This window comes from Amia ocellicauda, chromosome 15 (genome assembly GCF_036373705.1).
Source record: "Amia ocellicauda isolate fAmiCal2 chromosome 15, fAmiCal2.hap1, whole genome shotgun sequence".
Classification (NCBI taxonomy): Eukaryota; Metazoa; Chordata; class Actinopteri; order Amiiformes; family Amiidae; genus Amia; species Amia ocellicauda.
The window spans coordinates 14,650,203-14,677,773 of NC_089864.1; the positions used below are offsets into that span (position 1 = coordinate 14,650,203).

Sequence of the window (27,571 nt, forward strand, 5' to 3'; positions counted from 1 at the left end):
CCTTGGTGTTGATCAGGGGCTGCAAAACATATTTAAGTAATCAATAACAATCCAATTGAAAAAAGTCATGAACTTGGGACCCAAGACTGAATCATGTGGAACCCCATGAACCTGACCACCTGAAATATTGCTATGAAACAGTACTGGGACCAATTAGAAACTGCACTGACCGTAATAATATTGTCCTGAAAAATGTCCCCATATATGTAATTTGATATATTTCTAGAATGACCAATACCATTATATAAAATCTTTTTAAAATCTCTTTCATACTTAATTAATTACCTCAAAATACCACTAAATACAGTTCCATATATCACCCACCAGGTTTAGTTTTGGAAATTACCCTCAGGCCAGTGATTGTACTCGCATAGTTTTATTTGTCAGTTTCATTTTAAAAAGCGGGCCGATGAATGTTTGTCCTCGCCCTAAATAACCTGAAGCATGTCTTACACTTCTCCTATGGGCTTCTGCCACATTGCTACTTTCTAACACAATGCAACTGTTTCCTGTTCTGATTTACTAGGACAATAAGTGCAAGTGTATCAAATTTACTGGGTTAATAAAAAGATCATATCCACCATTAAAACAAGGCTGTTGTAGGAGAAATTGCAAATTTAGAGGGAAAATGCATTGAAAGAGCAGCTAAGTAGGATAGTGAAATCATGAAGGCTGTTAAACAGTTACAACAGTAATTCCCAAACATTTCTTGAAAACAATGTAGATGTGAATTGATCTGTTACTTTAATAGATTTGTTGGGCACTTACGTAATTCAGCTCTGATACAGACATGAGGTAGAGACGAGCATTTTACTGGCAGACTATTTGTTTACAAATTGGCATGTACCCAAGCAACTATCAGAAAACAAAACTACTTCCTTCTATATTATTTTGTTTATGCTAAGCTTTACAAATGAGGAAGATAATACAAATATTTATAAGAAAGTACTTCTGTTTGTAAATAATAATTTGAAGACCTCTTTTTTAGATCTTATCAGGAAATATCTGTCGTTGAACTGAACATAAATTAATCCCCATAACATGATGCTGCAACCACTATGCTTTACTGTGCGGATGGTGTTCTCAGGTTGATGAGCAATGTTGGCTTTGCAATACACACAGCGTTTTTCATTTAGGCAAAAAAGTTCAGTTTTGGTCTCATCTGACCAGAGAACCTTTTGCCACATCTTTGCTGTATCTTCCCTATGCCTTATGGCAAAATTATGTAATACTATTTGTAACACTACACAATGTCCAAAAATGCTTGGGGGGTAAATACTTATTCAATCCACTGTATATATCTTATTAGAAAAGGTATTGGTTACTATGCATTCGAGTGCACTGTTAGTCCAAGTAAAGAAATGTAAGTTGTGGGACTGATTAACAATCACAGGGATGAAAGTAAAATAATACTGTTTAGGATTTCTATGTCCAAGAAACTGTTATAGTATCTTAGGGCCAGATATCAATATTTTTACCCACCTGCGGATAGCAAACAATAAAATCTGTCTTTCATAGTGGTTATATTTATATAATACAAAGTGCATTTAAGTGTATTTATATAATACATTGATGTTAAATGCTAACCTTCAGAGCCCCCATCACCCATGAACCAGACACAATGAAAAATCACATGGAACTTGAATTTTGAAGGATTTATTTTTACCATTGTAACAAAGTTGAAAGGCATTTCCTGCACGATTCTGAAGTTGCAAGCTTGCATGTTGAAGGTAACAGTCCCAAGGTTCCCAAATAAATATATTAGTTTACAATCACCACTTGCATAAAAATATAATATTTTCATAGGTAAATTAATAGTTTACATTCCACACAGCAATAAATGCTTGTCTGAGTAGCATATAACCTGAGAGTATTTCTTTCACTGAAAGTACATTACGTATTGATAAATTATAAATTTATTAGTAAATAAATACTAATTTAGTAATATACAGCACCAAATGTATTTTAATTTATCTGATAGCATTTTTCTACTTGTTCTGGTGCTGTCAATCTCATTGTTACTTTATTCAGTGGACCGGAGCTCTCAAAGTCAACATGGACAATTATAAACTTAACATGTTCATTACATTGTCATTGTGACAGATGTGGAACATTTTAAAAGGTGTCTGTCCTCATTGTGTTTTTTTTTTTTTTTTAATTATAAGTATTTCTGTACACCCTCATTACATTATTTTATATTTAACCTTTATTCTGGCAGATTAGTATAAATATTTTGCAAAGCACAACTGTAAGCAAAGCAGGGAAATATTTGTCAAAGGTTGCACAAGGATTTCTTCCGACGCATCTTATTAAAAGGTGTATCATGTTTAGCTCTGGTCATACACTGGAGAGGGCAACAATAGCTATACAGAGTTACAAACATTTGCAGATAAATAAAAGTTACAATAACAACAGTAACATTTATTCTTATATGTACAAATGTAAAACAAAAAGACATTAGTAACAAAAAAAAACCGGTTTTTGTTGTGTGCTTTCATTCTGTGCGAGAGGTCTATACACTGTACTGATTTCACAGGGGTTTCATCACCGTAACGAGCTCAAGTACGGAACGAAGCCCGTTACTCATTTCAGTTTGGACAAAACGTGATAAGCAATAATTATCATCATTATGGTCATACAGTTATAATTATTTTATAGGTGCCACAGCTGGAGGTTTGGGACAGTTTGTTTTAAATGATCCTTTGTTCAGATTGTACAGGAATACAGAGTAACTATTTACCTGGCGAACACACACTGTAACATGAATTACTGCATACTAGGCAATTCAAATAAACCAGCATAAGTGACTGGCATGATCAAGTGAGATAATGCAGATATGCTGGTTGACCTGATTATAGTTTTGGTGGGGAAGATCTGGCAATTCCCGTAGTTTTTCAGGAAGTTCGGAAAGATCTGAGATCGTATATGTGCAGAAATTTGCCGTTTCAATTTTACATTTTTTAAGTTGTGTATATAATTGACTCAATCTGGAACAATTGTATACAATATAACAACACAAGAGGACACATAAAACTGTGATTTTACAAATCGTGGTAGTTCCGCTTTAAGAAACTTAACTTTTTATATATGTTTTTGTCCAGTTCTTACTAATGTATTCTCCAAGGTTTTGAAGTTCAAATATGGCCTTTTCTTGGATCTTCTCATCGTCAAGCTACAGGATAAAATACAAATATAGATATTTAATATGAATAAATATATATACTCCATATATATATTACAATGCCTTTGAGGGCAAGTCCTTTTTTATAATTAAACAAATTGTGTTCTTTAAAATATTTAAAACAAATATGTCACAGGATGAATCCTTTACATTATGAATTAGCTGTCATTGTTAATGTCCCAACCAATGTTATTCCTGCACTGCAAATAGCAACAAAGAATGTAAAGAATATATATTATTTAAAAAAATGCTTTATTCTTTATTTATGTTATCAGATATAACCTCTTAAAATTTTGAAATTAACAATACATCCAGGTGGGTAGTGTAGGAACAGTGTTTTTATGTCACCATGCATAATCGATGTAGGATGTTTGGTTTTCTAGGAATTTGAATGTCTTTATTAATTACCCTTTCCCTTGCATGCCACAGCTTCTGAATCTGAAGTTTCACCAACTTAGGTGTCAGCTCACTATCATGACACGATTTCTGAAAAATATATTTGTTAAATGGCAGAAAATGTGATCACTTACAGATAATAGAAGAAACAAGAAATGCAGCAATTGTACATTTGTTTTATGTATGAACTATGTTAGTTTTCTATTATTAGTTTTCTGTCTTATTGCCACAGAACACCGTAATATACACATTCATATTTAAAATATTTTTATTTGTCATATTTTTGAAAGAACAAATGCTTTATTAAATAGATTTAATAAAATTGATAATTCAATTAAATGATTTAATCATGACAATTATATTTTTTACTACAACTACAAACAATTCCCATTTCAATTTGTTTAAATATAAAATATTATTTATTAACTATCTATTGTTAATTGTATCAGTTTTGTTTTCCATACATATTGTAGTGATGGAAAGCGAAGTAACTTCTCCACATAATTTTGATTTGCTGTAGATTTTACAGGTTTTTACATTGTTTGTTAATAGTCTTACTTTACCTTTTTTATTGGCCTCTTAATAGCTTCATTTAGTTTTTTGCACCCTGTCTGTCAAGTAAAAAATAAAAGCAAAGATATTACTTCACAACAAGGGCTACCAACCTGAAAAAACAATTTAAACATTCTAGTTTCTGAATTACTTAAAATAATATAGAGTGCCATTACACCAATAGAAACCCTACACCCCCTTTCCAGATGTTTACCTTCTGTTGCTTTATAGCCTAAATACAGTACATTATTTTTTCATTTATCTATACATCCTACCCCACAACTTGTGAAAAATATTCTAGAAATGTGAATACAATTTAATTGAAAATAAAAACTGAAATAGTTTGGTTGGATAAATGTCAGCCCCCTTATAAGAACAATCCTAAATTAGCTTGGAGCATAGTCAAGATAATTACTAAGAAGTGGAAGGTGTATGAAACCACCAAGACCTTGCCTAGAACAGGCCGTCACTCCAAACTGGATGACTGAGCAAGAAGACTGATCAGCGAGATTATCAAGAGGCCAATGGCAACTTTGCAAGGGCTACAGGCTTTTATGGCCAAGACTGGTCAAAGTGTGAATGTAACAACAATATCCCAAGCACTCCACAAATATGGTATGGTGGCCAGAAGGAAGACATTACTCAAGAAAGCCCATCTGAAACAGTCAGGAAGTTCTGCAGGCATGTTACAAGAAATGTCTGCCTTTTCGCCCTAAATGCAAAGCATTAAGTTGGGTGCAAACCCAAGACTGTATCTCCCAAAGAATACCTTTCCTACTGTGAAGCATGGTGGTGGCAGCATCATGTTATGGCGATTATAGGTAGAGACGTGTCAGGATAGAAGGTAAAATGAATGAAGCAAGTACAAAAAAAAATCCTCAGGAAAACCTGCTACCCTCTGCAAGAAAGCTGAAACTCGGACAGAAGTTCACCTTTCAGCACAACAACGGCCTGAAGCACACAACCAGAACTGCACTGGAGCGGCTAAGGAATAAAAAGGTACATGTGGCCCAGTCAGAGCCTCAGCCTAAATCCAAATCTGTGGCATGACATGAAAAATTGCTGTCCATCAACAATCTGCAAGGACCTTGACAGAGCTTGAACGGTTTTGTAAAGAATGGTCTAATATTGCCAAATCTAGGTGTGCAGAGTTGGTAGATGCCTATCCCCATAGATTCACAGTTGTAATTGCTGCCAAAGGTGCTTCCACCAAGTATTACCTCAGGGGGGTGAAATGGTATTTCAGTTTTGTATTTTTAATATTTTGTTTCACAATACAATCATTTTCCCCTTAACATTACTTACCCTTTGTGGAGTAAAGTGTGTAGATAAGTGTGGAAAAATTCCTCATTTAAATTGACAACAAAAGGTGAAAAAGTTCTAAATGAATGAAAGTTCTATTTTAATGTCTTTGTCGTAAATAGAGATATCTGTATTCCACATCAGCCTCTTTGATCCTATATCAGATGTTGAGTAGTAGGGTTTGAAAGTAACCTTCACACGGGTGTTTCATTAGCCCTTGACTTTTCAGGTCTTTAAGTAAGTTGTATTGTAAAAGAAATAGAATCGAGAAGACTTACAAACATACCTTACGAACACATTTCTTCATACATAGAATGATATGCAATATATCATTACTTGATTCTCGGCTCAACGATATTAGATCTCTCCCTTTGGTTATGTTTAATACTCTGATATAAAACAAAAATATTTCCTTCAAAACACAACCATACATCCTTCCCGCCTGCAAAGAAAGGAAAAATATCATCATGTTAATTTGAAAGATTTTCTCAGTCATAATATTTCAGAGCCTTTTGAACAAAACTGGAATTTCAAAATTCAAACCCTTTGTTTGCGGGGACTGTTGATCTAGATATAACAGCCTGACAAGGAAACAGTGCTCAGATTTCAACATTTTTGTTCAAACCAAGTGACAGTTGTGGCACTGCCCTAGAGACTTCTCTAACCACTAATCTCTTTCTGTATCAGGAGTTTACAGTAATGCATTCTGAAGAGCCATGCAAGGAATTCAAACATCCCAAGAGTTGGTAATTTACTTGGAGTAAGTGTGAGTAACCCACTTCAGTTCTGTAGAGTCTTTGGAAGTGGTGAGATTTGCCATGTGCGTAGTAGAAGTTTCTGATGTGTACATGGTCTGCATAAATATACCATTATGTAGCACACTTATGAATATTAATATATGTGCTTGAAATTGTGAACATCCAGAGCATTAGAAACACATTAACGAGAGCAGACCTTTCTCGAGAGTGCATACATCTAAAATAATCAGAAAACCTCTTATATTTACTAAACATGAATACATATGTATGGGCAGGGGAGGCAAAAAACAACAACTGCGAAAACATTCCAAGAAGTAAAGCATTTGCACTGTTTAAAGATTTCAGGCCTAGATCTTACTTATTTTATTTATTAACAGTATTAGACCCAATATGAATTAGAATAACCATAATATTCACAATAGCAACAACAACAATGATAATGATTTGAGCATATTTGAGAGGGGTATAGCTCCATTCTGTGTCTGTCCATGAATCATTGTGTTACTGGGGAAAGTTCTCTTCACAGAAATAATGTTTTGCTTTTGTATACTACAACATGTCCCAGATCATGCTGGTGTAATTCCCCCTTTGCTATGGAACTGCTGTACTAGTATCTGATTGCAACTTCACTATCAACATATGAAAGCTGCACATCTCTATAAATACCAATTAAAACAAGTTTATGTACACAAGAACTTACTTTGATCTGGTCAAATTGAGCATGGCAAAGAAGGATCCTTTCATCATGTGATGTGTTCTTCATAAAATAAAATAATTGTATAAAGATCACAATTCATACACAGATTCGCACACACAAGTGTACAGAAAGAGACATTAACTCTTGATTTTAAAACACATTGCTGCTATTACTGATCATTTACAGGAAGAAAGAGAAAATATATTAATTTAATCTGATAGTTGTTTCCCAGTTTGATAGTCAGTAAGGATATAATGGGTTACTGACATACAACAACCTTGAAAATGCAATCAGTATTATTCATGCTATATAAATACATCTTTATTATTTGCTTATTTAATATATTAACAAATGTATATTATGAAAATTCCACATTTGAAAAGAAAAGCAAAAACACTTTAATACATATATATGACCCATTTAAACAGACCATAATCATAATCATTAACGATACACATTAATTAGCAATACATTAATTCCTTCTTGTGTATCATGAAATCAAAGTACTTACTAAGCCTTTACCAACTTCCTTTATTAAACCTTGCAAATCCTCTCTTCTCTTCTCGCATATATTGATACCATTAGTGATGTGTTTTTGGCATCCAGAGTGCACAGTAGTCTTGGCAGATACCTGGCAATGTACCATCAATACCAGGGCAGTGAGAACATTAAGGAAACGTCCAGCCATTCCACAGGCAGTCTTCATTGTTCTTTCCCAAGACGTGAGTTAAATATAATGTATGCCTTTCTCTGATGAAGCAAGCAATTTATACTACAATATTTCCTTGTGATGTCACTTATTGGACCTCCCTCTTTTCTTTCCTGATTTCAGCTCACTCACATCAACTTGGCTACCTAAGCAAATAAATGATAATGAATATTATAGAAGTCTCAACTGCTCTCTCGTGACAAAACGGTACAATGACTGTTCATAGCATTTCCATTTGAAGATGGGTGTACACCTTCAGATTTTCTTTGAGCATCTTATTTAGGCCATGGCATTTGACAGCTTTAGTGGTCATGTCCTAGATTCTAAGTATAGAAAACAACTCTCAATTTAGGACATTATATGCCGTCTATAAGCACGAAGGAAACCATCAATTAAAAAGGGGGCTTGTGATCAGTTTCCCCCTACTCAAGTTCAGTCTGAATGAGAATTATTTTCCACATGCATTTCCACTTTGAGACATTGCAAAGGTGTTTTAGTTTTTTTGTATCAATTAATTAATTTGGTAGCTTAATAAGTTACTCAAAATATCCTCAAACTATATCCTCTGCTGTTGAGTACAAATACAAAAGCCATTTTTCATTTAATTATGTTACAAATGTGATCAATGCAGCTCTATGTGTTTCTTTGCATTTCTAATATAAACATTATTTGCAAAAAGGCATAACATGCAGTATATTTGAGTAATATAGTAATGTGTACTATACTACCAATCTGGAAGAGATTTTATTCTTAATTTGAAAACTGTAGTGATTGCCATGATGAAAAATAAATGAAGATTTTTTTTAAACCCCAAAGATCTAGAACACACACTTACAATCACTATTACAAAACGATATTTGTGTATCTTTCCTCAACCGTACAGTTGTTTAACACTGTAATGCCAGTATGTTTGTGCAAGACATTTACAGCCGTATACATTTGTCTAATTTGATAAGAAAGTTCAGATAACTAAATGTACCGGAAACAACAGGCTGGACCCAAATGACACAATATGATCACTCAACACTCCTGTGTTTTCTTAAAACCTGCTGTGTTACAAAGTCTGATTGTAAAGATATCTGTTTACAATCTTTGTATAAATCTATCTGTCCTAATATATATATATATATATATATATATATATATATATATATATATATATACACTGTCCACGTATAGAAAGGCATAAGAGATGCAATATGCACTAGGTACTTACATACTTCAGTCATGTAAGTATGTTTGCAATAACAGTCCAAGAGACCCTTTTGTTTAGCTGTTCCAAAACGGTAACACGTTCCACCTTCCAAGCGTGAATACCAAGACATAATCCTGTGCTCACTGAAAGCTATGTTAAACACAAATCTTTAGGCAGCTGTTTCAAGAGTTTCCCCGCCTGACCTGTATTTCTGGATCGTGAATCAAGATTTTTTTTTCTGATTCATTGAAAGAAAGCAATGGTTATGTTCCTGGTGTTTGAAGGCAACCATAAATCAAATCACGTTTTAAATGAAAACAATTGACAATTGAATCCTATATCATTTAGGTGCATACCTAGGATTTAACGTGCACCAACTACTGAATTTATTTGCATCACAAGGTATTTAGTGTTCAGAAAAGGACAGTGAACAGATCTACGGCATATATAATGTCCTATTAAAATAATTAGTATATATGGTATTATTATTGGTAATATTAAGTCAAACAGGAAATTAATTGGTTTTACAATCAGATGTTTTACATACAAATGATAAGGGAAAATGTCAATTGACTGAATCTATAAAGTAATGTTAGACTTGGCTACAAACCATTTTATTTGTCAAATCAATAGTGTTGTTTTGTTTGTGGTCATTTAAATTAAGTTAAACTATGATTCTGTTTGAAAAATCCCTTTTAACACTCATTAAACTACCTATATTTGACATGAAGCAGGTGGCTAGGTTAGGTGCCACACCTGCCAGCAAGTATAGCAACAACATGATTACTCATGCCTTCATGATTTATTACTATATAACAATTCTGTGGGGGAGGTGTACAGACAGGATCAAAATGTTAACAGGTGCTACATCAATATCCAATCCAAAACGTTTGCTGTGGCCATTGTTTGAAGAGATGTTGTTCTTTGGACTCAAATATATGGTTTCTGAACATCCTACGAAACTGTACCTGAGAAATTGTTAATGATTTCTGCACTACAGTTGTCGATAAGTTAGTGTTAATCGTTTGATTATTGGGTTTTGGGTTGTATTTGATTATGCTTTTGGACAGTGAGATATGGAAGTGATTTTGGCTGACTAAAGTTTAAAATTGTGTGCGTGTTAAAGATGCCAGTTAGTGCATGAATATAGGTCATACACTGGTATATTAACTGGTTATACACTCAGTTGACCTGGGGGTATTGTTAGAAACATTACCTTTCTTATTTCTATTCCAGTTTAATCAGTTGCGACCATTGCAGAATGATATTGTGGTTAAAGTACGGATGTCATATGTACATTCAGAAATATAAAATTGCATTGTGTTACCTTATCTGTGATATGAAAGCTATGCACACTTGCAAGCTTTTGTTTTTAAGGTGTGTTGCAGAGAAAAATTATCGTAATTAAGGTGTTTTTCTTAGAACATCACATACAGTTAGGTCCATAAATATATGGACAGTGACACAATTGTCATCATTTTGGCTCTGTACACCACCACAGTGGATTTGAAAGGAAACAATCGACATCACCAGATGCTGTGTTTCTTCCCTGGTGATGCTCTGCCAGGCCTGCACTGCAGCTGACTTTAGTTCCTGCTTGTTCTTGGGGTGTTTTGCCTTCGGTTTTCTTTCAGATCCATTGTGGTGGCGTACTGACCCAAAATGATGACAATTGTGTCACTGTCCAAATATTTATGGACCTAACTGTATGTTTACACTGTGTTTTCAGAATATATCAATATAAGTCCATGTAAAAGTGTGGCATCATCAAAAGTATTGAATGCCTGAAACACCTTATCCGTTTGTCCCATTGTGGTGAAGTTTAGGTGCATAAGCCTGCTCTCCAAACTGTAAGAAAGTCTGCATAAATATAGGCTGGGCCTTGTGTTTGACACCTCCATTAATTTATTTCATATTTCTGCTGCCTAGATTATGGATTTGGAACATGCATTCATGCTTACACAAACTGCACCATAGGATAAAATGGTTATGTTTTGATTCTGTTGTCAAATAAATAAATACATCGATTGAATAAATAAACATGGTGTTTAAACGGTGTCTGAGTCTGGTAGAAAAGTAGTTAGACACAATATGCAGGTAATTGATGAGGAAGTAAATCATTACTTTTTTCTTCTGCCTGATCTGTAATTTTCCATCTAGAAGACAGTTTGGAAAAGAATAATCTTCTTGAGGAGGGAAATGAGCCGTTATGCTTCAGTCTAAGCAGGAATGTTTCAGATCAAAGGCTTGATGATGCTGTTGAGTTTTCCATGCAGAGCTGGTTGCGCGACCCTTACCTTACACAGCACTGCCTGTAACTTCCCTCCTGCATTACCTGTGTGTGGGAGTTTCCACTCTAGACTGTCGCAACTGCATTGTCAGCTCTGCACTCACATGTGCCTACTACAAAATCACTTTCTCCCTTTATTATAACCCAGGAAGCAAAAGGGGCATTTCGAAGGTATGATTTTTCACTGAATATATCTTTTGTTTCTTTTCTTTTTGAAGGAATATGATAAATTAATGTGTGTGTAAAGAGAGATATACAGAGGGAATAAAACAACACGAGTAAAAACATGTTGTACTGCACCCCTATAAATAAATAAAACAAAATACATACATTCAAACATATAAGCTGTTTTCTCACTCTGTGATACAATTTGCTTGTAATTCATAATTTCCAAGCTGAGGTCTTGCAGAAGGTAGAAGTGTACTGTGCAGACGATTGTGATCTCAAAATCAACCTGATGGTGTTACGATATGATCAGCATAAAACAGTACACTAAGGGGTATGTCTGGACAGAACAACAGTGTGCCTGTCAAATTCTGCAGACTGAGGATTCAGTTACATCTGACACAACAGATTGCATTCCTCCTTGTTATTTATTGATTTATTTTATTTTTCTCTCTAAAACCATTCATTTTCACAGTACGTCCCATTTTCCCAGCTTGTAATATTATACTCCTGAGATTTTGTGCCTCTGGCTCTTAAGAACAGTAAAAGATCTCATCTTATCTTTTCAAGGCTGGTTATATAACTGTTTGATATGTTCCAACTCCTTTATGTAAAAGACTTCCAGGCCTCAGGTTTAATCAAGTACTAGTTACAACTTGGACTGCATGAGATGTTACTTTCCAGTAGGTTATATTAAATCAAAATTGAATTTATTCTGTCCCACTGTAGATAAGCATCCGTAACAGGATTTATATTATATTTCTCAAAAAAGACACTCTAATGTATTTGCCCTCTTGCTCAGTTGTGCACCGGGGCCTCCCGCTCCTCTTTCTATTCTGGTTAGAGCCAGTTTGCGCTGTTCTGTGAAGGGAGTAGTACACAGCGTTGTACGAGATCTTCAGTTTCTTGGCGATTTCTCGCATTGGAATAGCCTTCATTTCTCAGGACAAGAATAGACTGACGAGTTTCAGAAGAAAGTTCCTTGTTTCTGGCCATTTTGAGCCTGTAATCGAACCCACAATTGCTGATGCTGCAGATACTCAACTAGTCTAAAGAAGGCCAGTTTTATTGCTGCTTTAATCAGCACAACAGTTTTCAGCTGTGCTAACATAATTGCAAAAGGGTTTCATAATGATCAATTAGCCTTTTAAAGTGATAAACATGGATTAGCAAACACAACGTGCCATTGGATCACAGGACTGATGGTTGCTGATAATGGGCCTCTGTACGCCTATGTAGATATTCCATTACAAATCAGCCGTTTCCAGCTACAATAGTCATTTACAACATTAACAATGTCTACACTGTATTTCTGATCAATTTGATGTTATTGTAATGGACAAAAAAATTGCTTTTCTTTCTAAAACAAGGACATTTCTAAGTGACCGTAAACTTTTGAACAGTAGTGTATGCTAAATTTAATGGATATAAAGTGTATATTGCTAAGGGGTTTATGAAGAGAATGTCAGCAGAACTTTACAGCGGTTTTCTCTGTTTTGTGAATTCCAAGTAGTGGGATTTTAAAGTGTCATAACTTTGTGAGGAATTAACATATTTTAACAAATTATGTATAAAGCAATAATTCAGCTCAATCAGATAAAGTAATAATCTATTTTTTTTTAATGTTGGTGATGTGACTGGTTTTGTGGTGGGGGGTCCCACCATTTGGATAGCTAGCCTACTGCCACTTGCCATCCAAATTATGGTAATGATTAGCTAGTAGTTAGTTTGCCAGTTGGCAGCTATTGAGTTTTGATAGTGTTGTATTTATTATTTAATTTAGTTGTGCACTGTGAAATAGTGTTTTCAGTAATGAGTATATTTAGTGTGCGGGTGTTTTTTTTACTGTTTATTAGTAATTGCTGTTATTTCAATGTGCACAGTGCACTGTTTACATTTGTATTTATTACTACATCTCTCTTCAACATGTACAGTGTATGTTAATGTGCAATAAATGTTTGTGTCTTTTAGTTTTCTTTCCACCATAAAGATGGGCACCACAATAATGTTTTGCAGCAAGGTTGGTGGCCCCACAATCAAATCCCACCTATGGCCCTTAAAAGGCTATGGCCGGTCCTGCTATCTCTGTTCAGGAAGCATTTGGTGATGTTGCTTCTGGTTTGATAGGCACACAGCAACACTATCTGCATAGCTTCCTGTCACAGCCTGGGGAAACACACTGAGAACAGCTCCCTGGCAAAGCGCTATAACCACAGCCCCAAATTTTGGGTTGGCACAGCATAACAGCCTCATGTTGCGATTGATCCCATTTTAGGGCACCCTTCTTGAACTTCTGGATTCACACAGCTCGAATGATTATATAAGATTATATAATATGCTAACAAGCCTTGTGTTCTTAATATATTCATAAACTGAGTTTAATACTACTACTTCAATTAAGTAATTGAGGACTTGGTTTGAACAACTGCTTATGTTTGTTTTCACATATAGTCCTCTTTCAAAGAGCCAAACTCATTAATCATAAACCAAGAGAATAAGAACCCAGTTCTCTTTGATTTCATACTGTCTAGCCTTGAAAGGGGACTCAGATCTTTTTCTGGTCCACTTCAGCTGTAATGGGGTGTCATTCCACTTACCATTCACACTATTACTTTTTGCAAACAGACCATCAGTGTATAAATATGTTAAAATTAAATATGTATATGTATGTATATTTAATCAAAAATGAATGAACCTAATTAAAACCAACATATCAGTAGTCCTATAATAATGAGAATCATAACAAAAACAATAATACTATTTTGGTTATGAACTATATTTAATCTGCATATTGCTCTGTTTACGGTTTGAATTTACTATTTTTGATGTAGGCTAATTTAATATCAGTTCAGCAGGTATTAAAATGATTTAAAATGTGTAAAACTTTACAGTTACCTCGGCTCACAAGCTGGGAATCCCCAGTACCGAGGAAGACTGGGTGAGCTCTTCAGTCAAGAAGTATGCACAGATCAAGTGATGTGCAAATAATTCTCAGCATCAAAACCCTGGTGAGAGGACAGAGTACAGAGGACACAGAAGGACAGATATGGAAATCTTAAAGTGGACTCATGTCATTTAATTTTGTTCAGCATGAATGAAAATACCAAATCTAGCTAAATTAATTTCTATAATGTACAGGGGAAGAATTGTGTAAGTCCAGCCCAGGTACTTGTTCCTTATCTGGAGGAGTGCTGTCGTCTCCTCTTCGGACCGCACAACCCTGGGTCCAGCAGCAGCCCCAACTTTTTCGATTCTGAACGCCTCAGACAGTGTTGTTGTGTCATGTGAGCTATGTATAGTAAATTGCAAGAGCCAAGAAAGTAATCGGAAAAGCAATTGTGAAAGCAAGAGAACCTGGAGCGTTTTGTGTTCACAATACACAGAACAAGCAAGCCACATCATGGACCTGAAATGAACCATACTGAGACCACCTCGCTTCAGAGGGGTCTGAGATCGTTTGGAGCATTCACATATGCATGAAAATGTGAGTTAACTTAAAACGGCTGAAATGAACCACCTGAAATGAAAACACCCTTAATCTGATATATAATAGTATTATTCATTAATGTTACTCTGTTAGCAATCCTAACGATCAGACTTGACAAATTAGCAAAGTGGTTTGGTAAGCTAATTCTGATGGTGTTCTCAATGTCTCACTCTATGTAACTCCTGTATACTTGGGGAATTACATTTCAAAACAAAAGGCCACATTCTTTCAGGTTTATACAGCAGCTCACTCGCTCTTAAAGAAACATCTACACAAATAATTCCTAAGTACAAGAGCAGTTTCCCATGCATCAAATCAATACAAAAAAATGTTGTATGCAGTGTAGCTGTATGACCCTGGGGAGGAACTACTGTAGTTCATTATCTTGCCAATATGTGATTATCTGATTGAAGTGCTCCACTGGCAGATTATTGGCTGTAAGTAAAGCATCAAAACAGGAGGATTTACAAGTTGCCATAGACAGACCCAGGACAGTACAGGTGAGAGGCAACCATCTTGTTGTGTTCCTAGTTTCAGACAGTCTTAGAATTCCTCATTGTTTAACTGCCTTAATTGAAGTTAATCTTGTCTGTAGTTTGCCTTAATTGAAGTCAATTCAGTACAGCACCTGAGTTGGTGAAAGTAAATAGGTTGAAGGAATGGTGATTTAGTCAAGGACTAGCAGGATTTAAATTAAGTGAGTTGTGCCAGGTGGATCCAGTTGGAGCCAGTTAGGTGTGAATGTGGGGCAGGTAGACAAAAGGGAACTTAACGCTGCTGTTGAGTTGCACTGTTTCTTGGTGACAATAAAAGTCAAGCAGTTGACCAGGGGACAGAAACCAAGAACCCCCAAAAAAAAAAAACTTGTAAAATTTAGAAGCATGTGGCCACTACAGTGTCGGGTTTGCAGAATGATTGCCTTCCTGGATGAACTCATCCAAGAAGATTTCATTTGTGAACGCTGTCAGGCATGTTGAAGTCCTAGACATCAAGATCCGTGACCTTGAGGCTCAGCTTGTTGATCTGCGCTGTATTAGTGATATGGAAGAATTAGTCAATCAGCCCATGAGAGAGATGGTGTCCACGCCAAAACCCAGGAGAGTTCAGACCTTAGAGCAGGAAAGTGTAGAGAACTGCTGGGTTACAGTAGGTCGTAACCACAGAAAACCACACACATCCCTGATAGACATCCCAAGAGCTAGAAATGCCCAACAGGTTCCAACTGCTGGACACTGAGTTGGACAGTGACAGCTCAGAGGGTGATGGGAGGGCAGTTGAACACCAGAGCACCATGGTGCCCACTCACCCCAGAACAGGGAGGTAGTTATAGTAGGAGGCTCGATTCTTAGAGGTGTAGATCACAGAGTGTGTTCTAGTGATAAGGAGACCCGCATGGGATCTTGCACTAGTTAGAGCTCATCTGGATACTGTGTACAGTTCTGGGCTCCACACTTCAAGAAAGATATCGCTGCTCTAGAGGCAGTTCAGAGGAGAGCAACCAGACTTATTCCAGGTCTGAAGGGAATGTCCTACTGAGAGACTGAGGATCTGAACCTTTTCACCCTGGAACAGAGGAGACTACGTGGGGACTTGATTCAAGTCTTCAAAATCATGAAAGGCATCGACCACATCAAACCAGAGGAGCTTTTCCAGATCAGCAGGGACACACGGACCCGGGGACACAAATTGGGAAATTGGAAATTGGGCTTCAAGGCATTCAAGACAGAAAACAGGAGACACTTCTTCACACAGAGAGTCGTCACAATCTGGAACAAACTCCCCAGCGATGTGGTAGAAGCTGAAAATTTGGGAACATTTAAAAACAGACTGGATAGGATCCTTGGATCACTTAGTTATTAATGGACACCAAACGAGCAGGATGGGTCGAATGGCCTCCTCTCGATTGTAAACTTTCTTATTTGTCTTGCTTGATGATTATCTTTTTCTTGAGCTTCTTCCCTGTAGAGCCCTGTGCAATTACCCACTCCCATCTGCTCCTACATTGTTTCTTGTGTTTTTTTTTATCCCGTTCCCATCTGCAAAAAACTTTGATCCCACAATGGAGACAAGTTCTACCCTGCTCTATATAAACAGAATTCAGCCTTTATTGTGGCAATTACTGTCATGTTTATATACTTATACAAACCTCAAATAAAAATTGCAATACAATTTTGCCTTTAATGATTATAAGTTGTTACAAAAATAATAATTGCTTCAGTGACGTTTTAAGAACTTTGCCTATTACAATTAGGCTATTATCCTGCTGCTTTCTGAAAAACGTTTTCATTTAAATAATATATCAAAGAATGCATACATCAATGAATTGTAAGCTTATACAAAACAAGGTAAACTTACTTCTGACTATCACTATTACCAGATTTTTAGCTATTTCACAAAATTTGCCCAGAAATTGGGTTCAGAAATCTGAAATCTCAGAAAGTTATTTTGAAAAATACAGACTAATAATTGCATTGATGCATAACTAAAACAAACAAAACAAACCATAATTCCATTAGTGTTATACGTGAAGTACAGTAATATTCTCCTCCATGGTTTATTTAACCTTTTACACCATTTGTTTGTTTGTTTATTTATTGTGCCTAACAATATCGCAATCACCATCCTACTGTGTCTCCATCTCTCACTCTCTGAAGATAAACAGGCCAAAATGTGAGGCTGTTATGTGGTTCCATCCCAAATACCAGGCTATTGTGATACCTCCTGGAAAACAGCACAGGACCACCTCTTTTCTTTCACTCAGGAAGATAGAGAGGGAGCAGGGGAGACTCCTTTTTACTGGCATTGGCAATAATGAAAGTGCTGGTGTTTCTGCTGACATATCCCACGTTCAGGCCCGTGACTGGCAGGAGGGTTTGATAGTGATAAACATGCTTGTGACTTCCTGTCTGTTCAGTTTGAGGTGAGCATTAGTGACAGGTTATGATTTATATCAGCACTTACAGAAAGCATACTGTTACGGAAGAGAAGGTGAGGAGTACAATCACAGGGGGCTAGAGGTCTTTCACAGTCGGGTATGATGCTGGACACAGTTTGTGGTACTGCTGCTGCTGCTGAAACTACTGAACAGGTCACATTTATGAATATTATGCCTCTTAAGTCCATTGTAAAAAAAAAAATATATATATATATATATATATATATATATACACACACAGTGAGGGAAAAAAGTATTTGATCCCCTGCTGATTTTGTACGTTTGCCCACTGACAAAGAAATGATCAATCTATGATTTTAATGGTAGGTGTATTTTAACAGTGAGAGACAGAATAACAACAAAAAAATCCAGAAAAACGCATTTAAAAAAAGTTATAAATTGATTTGCATGTTAATGAGGGAAATAAGTATTTGATCCCCTATCAATCAGCAAGATTTCTGGCTCCCAGGTGTCTTTTATACAGGTAACGAGCTGAGATTAGGAGCACTCTCTTAAAGGGACTGCTCCTAATCTCAGCTCGTTACCTGTATAAAAGACACCTGTCCACAGAAGCAATCAATCAATCAGATTCCAAACTCTCCACCATGGCCAAGACCAAAGAGCTGTCCAAGGATGTCAGGGACAAGATTGTAGACCTACACAAGGCTGGAATGGGCTACAAGACCATCGCCAAGCAGCTTGGTGAGAAGGTGACAACAGTTGGTGCGATTATTCGCAAATGGAAGAAACACAAAATAACTGTTAGTCTCCCTCGGTCTGGGGCTCCATGCAAGATCTCACCTCGTGGAGTTTCAATGATCATGAGAACGGTGAGGAATCAGCCCAGAACTACACGGGAGGATCTTGTTAATGATCTCAAGGCAGCTGGGACCATAGTCGCCAAGAAAACACTTGGTAACACACTACGCCGTGAAGGACTGAAATCCTGCAGCGCCCGCAAGGTCCCCCTGCTCAAGAAAGCACATGTACAGGCCCGTCTGAAGTTTACCAATGAACATCTGAATGATTCAGAGGAGAACTGGGTGAAAGTGTTGTGGTCAGATGAGACCAAAATCAAGCTCTTTGGCATCAACTCAACTCGCCATGTTTGGAGGAGGAGGAATGACCCCAAGAACACCTTCCCCACCGTCAAACATGGAGGTGGAAACGTTATGCTTTGGGGGTGTTTTTCTGCTAAGGGGACAGGACAACTGCACCGCATCAAAGGGACGATGGACGGGGCCATGTACCATCAAATCTTGGGTGAGAACCTCCTTCCCTCAGCCAGGGCATTGAAAATGGGTCGTGGATGGGTATGACAATGACCCAAAACACACAGCCAAGGCAACAAAGGAGTGGCTCAAGAAGAAGCACATTAAGGTCCTGGAGTGGCCTATCCAGTCTCCAGACCTTAATCCCATAGAAAATCTGTGGAGGGAGCTGAAGGTTCGAGTTGCCAAACGTCAGCCTCGAAACCTTAATGACTTGGAGAGGATCTGCAAAGAGGAGTGGGACAAAATCCCTCCTGAGATGTGGGCAAACCTGGTGGCCAACTACAAGAAACGTCTGACCTCTGTGATTGCCAACAAGGGTTTTGCCACCAAGTACTAAGTCGAAGGGGTCAAATACTTATTTCCCTCATTAACATGCAAATCAATTTATAACTTTTTTGAAATGCGTTTTTCTGTTTTTTTTTTTGTTGTTTTTCTGTCTCTCACTGTTAAAATACACCTACCATTAAAATTATAGACTGATCATTTTATAATAACTGATAATAATATATATATATATATATATATATATATATATATATATATATATATATACTTTTTTATTTCATTATAAGACAAGAGCAATGTTTAATCTAACCTGGGCGTAAGACAACAGCAATGTTTAATCTATCCTGGGGGTCAGCTCCAGCCCCACTCAACAGCCACACTAACATCTGCCGATTTAAACATTAGAGATATTTTGTTTTATACTCACATTGTGTCACAAGAAAACAGCCGGCCCACATCCATCACAAATTAATGGTCCTAGTTAAACTGAAGTACTGGTAGGAAATAACTGTGTCTCAATAGGCAGCATGTACATTTAATACAGGTTGTTATGTCCATCGACACCTGTAGTTACATTTCACCTAGCTAATGTAATAGATGAACAACATGTATGCACATTTTCACATCTATTAATAGCTATAATAAGAATACGAGAACCAGCACCACATGTAATGGATGGTTAATACAACTGGTACTTATTATTCGCAGGCATTGCATTAGTCATTTATCATCAGAATATCTTCAGAAGATCAGCTTCAGCCTCTAATGAAACTTGTTTTGCTGATGAAGCCAAAGAGTGAAATAGCACCTACACAGACCTGAATGCATATTTTGGTTTCTTTCAGATGTCGGTGAAGCGTTCAGCTTTTTATGTAACCAAATAAGTCTTCCTCAGAACCTGAAACATAAGGCCCCTTTGCTGCTTTTGAAATTTCAGCCAGATTGCTTTTCAGTGTGCCAGTTCTCAGGTGAGAAGAGGCCTTTTTCATCTTGTGTATAAAGTTAGAATGTCAGATGTTTACGTCAGTAGTGGAATTAACTTATGTTGAAAAGTATTTGTTTTCTCTGTTCTTTTGTTCTTTCAGGCTCATCTATTAAAAGCTGTGGAGTGCAATGTTATAGGGACAGATTATTACTAAGTTTCTTAGCAGACAACCTTATCCAGTGTGACTTACAATTTTTACAAGATATCACATTATTATTTATCAATTTAGACTGCTGAACAGTGACTGGAGCAATCTGGGGAAGTACCTTGCTCAAGGCTACAACAGCAGTGCCCCCACCTGGGCTTGAGTCCATGACACTTTGCTCCAGAGTCCAGAGCCCTAACCACTACTCCATACTAATGGCCATTGGACAGATTGGCCTAATGGACAGATATTTGGACAGTTCAAAAGGAAACTTTTTGTTGTGCTGAAGGAACGTGGTCATAGGCATGATGTGAGTGGATTTAAAGTTTTAGATGCAGGGTGCATGAATGTGCTGGCTCCTTCTAGGGGTTCGGCAGGACCCAGGGTGATTACTGTGAGTGAGGACAGAGTTTGGATCAGTTAAAAGGCTATTGTGGGAGTTTCTGCTGCCTGATGTGACAGACTGGTGTTCGGTAATTCAATGTTGTATCTCTTCTGGCTTTGCATCCTTGCTCCTTCCCTGTTCAAGAGCCTTGTCCAGCTCTGAACATAGTCAAATGGAAATGCATCTTCCCTTGGTCTAATTTGCATTTCAGTTTGCAGAAACATACTCTATTCTCTTTAGAACTTGATAGATGTTCAGGAAAAATAGTGCACAATTGACTATCCTCAATGTTAGTGCTCTGTCATTACCTTTATCACTCTACATCCTTAACTTCTTGGCTCCTTAAGCGATGTCTCTCTCTATGATCACGGTTTTGCTTTTCCCTCATCCTTTCCTGGACATTTATTGAGGTCTTGCACTTGCTGTACACTCTCCCATGACATATCCTCCTCCTCCCCTTTCTCCCCCTGGTGGCAGATTAACTCAGTTCCAGTACTTAATATGAAACCTCTCAGATTTGTTTTAACTTAAATAGATTTTATCACACAACTAGGTTTATTTCTGATTGTGTTTATTTTCTACTTTACTATAAAAGGGCTTTGGGTTGCGGAAAAAAAACTACTGAAGGCAACTGTTTACATGAACTGAAACAACTACCATCAAAGCAAATCTTTATATAATGGAGAACAATTTATTTCATGTTTTCTACCATGTATAGTTAAGTTAGATAAGGTACCTCACCCGTAATTTTAGGTATTACGTGTATATTTTGTAGGTTTTTCTAAAGCTTACTAAGGAATTCAATAAATATTTTTTTGTAGGCGAAATGTGTGTTATTCTGGTTCGAGATATGTGTTAACACACTTAGGCGTCGGCAAGAACAGGCATGTTTTTCACAAGGCTGAGTAATTCAGAGCTACAAAATGGTTTCTCAGATCAGGTGTGATTTTTCCACTTTCAGCAGAGACAGTGGTAGAGCAGCTCACTGATATATGTTACGCGCACACACACACAGTTGCCTTTTGCAATGGTTCATGATTTAAAATAATTGAGAGTACGGACATGACTTACTTAATTGTGTTTTGCACTAACTAAGTTTGGCAGTGAACGTTTCTGCTATTCTTTTCAATCTTGCTTTGTTCTTCTTCTTGCAGGGCCAGTCTTTCTTGTGGCTTTTAAACATCTGACATAAGCCTCTATTGGGGTATTATTTGCCCATGCTCTACCCAGAACATCCTCTAGCTAAACTCTTTCTAAGAACAACAAACACTTCTTGTCTTCTTCTCTTGTCTGACAAGCTCTGGTAGTTATAGAAACTCCTGCCATCCTGATCAAATGGATGGATTATTCACCGCAGTCAGTTTCCCTCTGGTTAGCGAGACCTCTTTTTCAGATTTGAAAGGCATCACAGAACAAATTTTCATATGGATTAGTGTTCCCTGTTGCACAAAGCAAACATGATGGTAAGATCAGAGGGCCCTTTTGGATCTACACTAGCGTTTAGGCTATACCAAAATGTTGAAATCTGATGTGGTGTACACAAGCCCTTTAGGCTTTGCTAAGGCAATGCATTCTGGGATTGAAATGGTGTTATGCATAGTCCTCACACCTGCATATATCAGTGAAAGGAATATGGCGGTCATAAATTATATGTGGCTGACAATTATTATAACAGACTATTAAAGCAGTTACCAGGGTGAAATGTTTCATACTGAACCAGTTGTTTGATGCCAGTGCCAACATCAGCAAATAGTGGCCAGCATTTTCAGGAAGAGGCTCACAGATTAGCCAGGCTTTTACAGAAAGCACTTTTGATCTGTCACTGTGGTCACACAAACAGCGATGATTTCCGTGCAGTGATTTCCAGTAACTTGTGCATGAGAATAAAAAGGTGTACATACAAGCAGAGGACTGAATTGGACACCAGATGAAGGTGCCTGGTAAATAAGCCTGTCTCACCAAACACGTCAATGTTGGATTAGTTGTACAACATATAAGGCTACATTTTTCGGAGCCTCCCTTTTTGCTTTTTAAGGCAAATGACAGGAGTCACAGTATCAGATGTTTTTCATTAAGAAGCGCTTTAATGCTTCCTCTGAAGATAACTTGGTAGATAAACTGGGATTAAATTAAAACGATCCGAACAGACACAGAAGAATGTATATTTTTTTCAATATTTTATGTAGTCATAGACTTTACTTAACATAATGAATTGACTTTCAAGTAAAACCAGTTCAATTTACACATTTAAAATCACAAGTAGCAAAAATAATTTAAATAAAGCAACATTAATTTAAAGTTCCTCTGAAATTCTTTAATTTATTAAGTTAAATAAATATTTTAAATTAATTTAAATAAATATCAGTACACAATACTGTCAGTATAAACCATCAATGCATTAATGATGTTCTTCTCTGCGAAAGCCTAGCATGCCTTCTCTTTCGCTTTTTTTCCATCTTCTCATGAACTTTCTTTTGAATATCCAGAGCTTTTAGTAACACCGGCTTCAGTTCAAACACAGCTTTGCGCTGCACAACTGGGTCATTCACCTGCAAGTAAACCATGATAAAAATGTATTATTAATCTTACACATTTTCAGATACTTATTCCACATGCAAGAAGATGAACAAGTGTTTTTCTCTGTGTGTGCAAGAAATATGTAAACCGTAACACCAGAGAAAAAATAACATGAATAAATACCTTTATTGCTTCTAAGTTTTAATTTGCCAACGAGCCACAAAAGCATTTTTTTGCTGTTGTTCAGTGTAAACTACCACTGGTTGTGTTGCCATCAGTATAAGGTCATCACATTTTCAAGTCAGACCGAAAATGCCAAAATTTAATTGTTTTAGTTGCCTGGTTTTTTAAAGACTTGAGCTTTATACTCCTTATGTCATGGATAAATATGATAAGTAACAAGGCTTTAATTTTCTAATGTCATGATATGCATTCATTTTGGTTTTCAATCTTAAACCCACACATTGAATAAAATGAGTAGATCATCACTCCGTTACTGCTGCTTGAACTTCAACGCTTTTATTAACCGGTTCTCAAAGGAAGTGCCTTGGCATGAATTATCATTCTCGCTGGGCCCCTAATAGTGCACTATTCAATAAAGCTACTACCTGCAACACTGGCTACCCTCCCATGCTTACATCAATCTACAGACAAATCTACAGTCATTGTGAGACTTGTAGCAAAGCCCCCAGTAACCAAGCTCTCACAAGCTAATTATCATTCAACAGCTCCTTATACCATCCAACAACAATGAAACAAAGCAGTGCTCACAGTGAAGTAGTGAGGCTTCAGGGATACTGAAGTATTCCAATCCTAGCCCAAAACCAACCCTGCCATGTGTGCATAAAACTGACTGGGCACAGAGTTCTGGTTTCTCTGTCCACAAGTACCCCATGGGCAGCAGTTAGTGTTCAAACGCCTGAGTAACAGGACTAAATTCGGCCGTAAGTAAATGGGGGGAAGGGGGGAGGAGCATAGACACAGAAGTGACCAAATATCTGCAAGTTAAAAAGGCATTTGCATCACTCCTGCACCAGCCAATGAGTTACCAGAGAGTTGACAGCTCTGCAGGAGAACATGGTATGGCTCCTCTGTGTCAACATACCACACAACTGCTTAAAAACAGTGGACTGTCTCCTTACCTTAATTTCCCACAGCTCCTGTAGCTTGTTCTTCAGGTTGAGTGATGCATTATCCAGGAATGCATTTTTCTTCAGGTCTCCCAGACGTATCTTTATATGATCAATGCTTTGGCGTAATTTCGGGTTTTCGGGGGGGTTGTCCATATTGTTAAAGATGTCAATATACAAATTCAGTATTTCATTCAGCAGTAATTTTTCCTCGCTTTCCTGCAACATAAAAAAAAAGCACATTATATTTTGTTCAATTCAAATAATTAGTCCTTCATTGTGATGGAAGGGTTTTAGCTGATAAACCGAAGGAAGTGTACCTGTTTTTCGAATGTCTTCAGGACGTTGGTAAATATAGCACCTCCTTCCACCAGCCGTGGATTGTTGGATTGCTGCAGTACAGAAAAAGGATTAAGTCTCATTGGGAAACATACTTATTCTAACAACATTGGGTGATACTATCTTTCTCAAAAAATGTAATTATATAAAGCATTGAAATAAATGTTATCAAAGGAACTACTATCAAATGCTTATTCATTTTTATTCATATGGTCTTTCACTCCTAAGCATACTTGAACAATGTCTAGCGCTACACCCCTGCTTTAATGACTGGCCCGTTTTGTAGTTTTAGAAGCACAATACCATGAGTAATATGAAGTCTCTGTTGATATGTATCATTTGATAGCAGGATTATGCTCGACGCTTCCACTCTGCCTATTGCACTGAAATGCCAGGATAAAAAGTCTGCAAATGCACAGACTGATAGACCTTCACAGAGCTGTTGAGTTCAGATCGAAACCCATTCACAACAGTGGCTAGATGGCCGCCCAGTATATAATAATACATAAAGTGAGTGTTCAGCATGTGAAATAACTGCTTTGTAGCTCTTTGCTCCAGCTCAGATTGTCATTGTGTTACAAACTGTAGAAATTACAAATTTGTTTAATGGGTTAGACATTATATTTAAAGATGCTAAGATGCAAAAACAAAACAAAAATCGTTCTCTCGTGATCTATATTGTAATATTTGTATATAACTCTGCTAAGACCTCTTCAGTGCAAAATGTTAAAATCGCAGGTATACTTACAAAATAGTCTCCTAACCACTTTATGTCTTCCTTCATTTCATCTGACATTAGATCAATGGTATAAACCCTTCCAAAAGTTATGAGACAAATTCCAATGAAAAGCAGCAGACTCCTCTGTAGTGAATCCATGAGTTTCAAGTAATCCTTGGCCAAAGTGTAACTGTAGCTGTTGAAGTTCAATTGTCTTAATGTCTTTCAGATACTTGGTGTCTCAGACCTTCATCTCTTGTGAATGATACCAGAAGCAATACACAAGGGTATTTATAGACAACTATTTCTACGTATAGCGATGCTGTCAGATAGTGGGTGATGCATATGGGGTTTTGTGGGCTTTTTGACAAAGCATATTTCCTTTAAATGAAATAAAACCCAATGCATCACTGTTCTATGGCTAACACCTACCCCCAGAATACTTTAATGGATTCTCCAGAGCACCTAGTATTCCCTGTGGTTTTTTCTGATATCGGGTATGATGCATGCTTGCAGGATTGTGCAGGGCAACCCTTTCTGTGAAAAAAGTGTTTTTGCTTTGTCAGTGGTGGTTAATGACAGGTGGAAACTTTTCTGCCCTTGGCTTTCTAGTGAACAAGCACGCTTGTGGACAGAAGTAACAGACATAAGTATTGCTTTAATTTTAACCGTACACCACTGGGATGCATCTAGAAAAACTGGGACATTCACTGCTTCCACTTGATAATACCAGTTCTAATACCAATAACAGAAAGATTTAAGAATAATTTAGTAAATCAGTTCAGACTTTTTGCCTTTCACTATAATTCTCTCTGGTTTAGACTTCATTCCCACAAAATGTATTTTACATGTAGTATGTATTATCTTTTTTAAACACATAATCTACAAGATGTTCATTGATTTTGGTCAATTTAATTAGCGTTTTACAGAAATCCTGCTTTTCAGCAGATTAACTGAAGTTCAATAAATAAATGAGTCAGAAAGTAAAGTGTAGTGATGACTTTTATAATGTATCACTAGGTGCATTTGCAAAGCGTTTCTCCTTCCTCTCTGCATTTCACAAGTGTCTGCTTCTTGAGGTTTTCACACCTCTTAACGGAATAGGGCTTGATCAGTATTCTGCGAAGAGTCCGTGCTCTTTTGCTTTTCTTCATAACATTCAATCTCAATTTCACTTGTTAGGGGAGTGTTGAACCGAAGAAGCCCAAAGAGTTAAAAACAACATGTGCAAGATTTAAAGAGGGTTCACTTGAATGTAATTTGCAAAATTAGTTAGTTTTGTAAACCACAATACCTAAAATCCTAAATGTGTCATTCAAATTTCCAATTTTGTATTTTTTGGTAAACTTTCACTATTCTATCAATTACATGTATTCTGTTAATTAAATGTGTAATGTATTGCACAGCTTGTGTGTCAACAATGCCTTTGTGCATTTATTTGAAATACATTTGTAAAGTGAAAAAACTACAGAAGAGATTACAGCACTGAAAGTAAATTGTCTGAAAGGTTTCAAGAGCAACAGGTGAATCAATATGAAATAAATCTATGAGGAAAAATGTGTGACATCTTCAGTTAATAATAATAATATTAATAATAATAATAATAACTAAACTGCTATTTCCACAGCAAAGGGCTTATTTTAAATGGATACAAAGTTAGATTTGGGTTGTCAGCTTTTTAGATCATATTGACCAGTATATTATATTTTACAGATTTTTTTAAATATGTGATTCGGGTGTATTTGTCAATTATTTATCCGTTCTTTGTTTTCATACATAAAACCTATGTTCTCCAATATGTTGTGGACTAGGGATTGTTTTATAGACGTATTTCTTGTGCCTATGTAATACCACTTCACTAAGGCAAATGACCTACCCAATGGGAAATACATACATTTCATAATTATCTTAAGATCTTCAAATGTACTTGATGTCATTCTTTAATAAATATTAATATAATTATCATCATTTCATAACTGCAAAACTCTAAAAGGTTCACACAATAGGATGGCATTTTTCTTGCTATATTAGAGGATGTTGATTAATTTGAACATTATAAATGAATGAAACCTGCCTGTTCCCTTTGGTATAAAATCTGTTAGGCTGAAATCCATGACTCTGTCCTA

General features: G+C 36.6%; 2 protein-coding genes and 1 long non-coding RNA gene across 5 annotated transcripts in view; 1 reads left to right on the forward strand and 2 right to left on the reverse strand.

Moving 5' to 3' along the window:
* Nucleotides 1–27,571, forward strand: part of LOC136771530 (uncharacterized) — a 68,890-nt gene that overhangs the window by 36,532 nt on the left and 4,787 nt on the right. The window lies entirely within an intron of this gene.
* LOC136771528 (uncharacterized) lies at nucleotides 1,641–8,941 on the reverse strand. 3 transcript variants are annotated; one of them, XR_010822338.1, is made up of 7 exons: nucleotides 8,812–8,941; nucleotides 7,398–7,517; nucleotides 6,890–6,946; nucleotides 5,718–5,873; nucleotides 4,141–4,188; nucleotides 3,590–3,667; nucleotides 1,641–3,172 (listed from the first exon to the last, which is right to left on the reverse strand). XR_010822338.1 is itself a non-coding variant. In XM_066723881.1 (7 exons), the coding sequence occupies exons 2-7, from the start codon at nucleotides 7,590–7,592 to the stop codon at nucleotides 3,074–3,076; spliced, it is 633 nt and encodes a 210-aa protein (XP_066579978.1). In that variant the 5' UTR covers nucleotides 7,593–7,741; nucleotides 8,812–8,940; the 3' UTR covers nucleotides 1,641–3,073. The 3 variants fall into 3 exon arrangements, 2 of the variants coding, with proteins under 2 accessions (XP_066579978.1, XP_066579979.1); XM_066723881.1 differs by having other exon boundaries at nucleotides 7,398–7,741; nucleotides 8,812–8,940; XM_066723882.1 differs by lacking the exon at nucleotides 8,812–8,941 and having other exon boundaries at nucleotides 7,398–8,701.
* Nucleotides 23,055–25,691, reverse strand: LOC136771529 (interferon gamma 1). The gene is made up of 4 exons (XM_066723883.1): nucleotides 25,476–25,691; nucleotides 24,709–24,780; nucleotides 24,401–24,607; nucleotides 23,055–23,290 (listed from the first exon to the last, which is right to left on the reverse strand). The coding sequence occupies exons 1-4, from the start codon at nucleotides 25,602–25,604 to the stop codon at nucleotides 23,132–23,134; spliced, it is 567 nt and encodes a 188-aa protein (XP_066579980.1). The 5' UTR covers nucleotides 25,605–25,691; the 3' UTR covers nucleotides 23,055–23,131.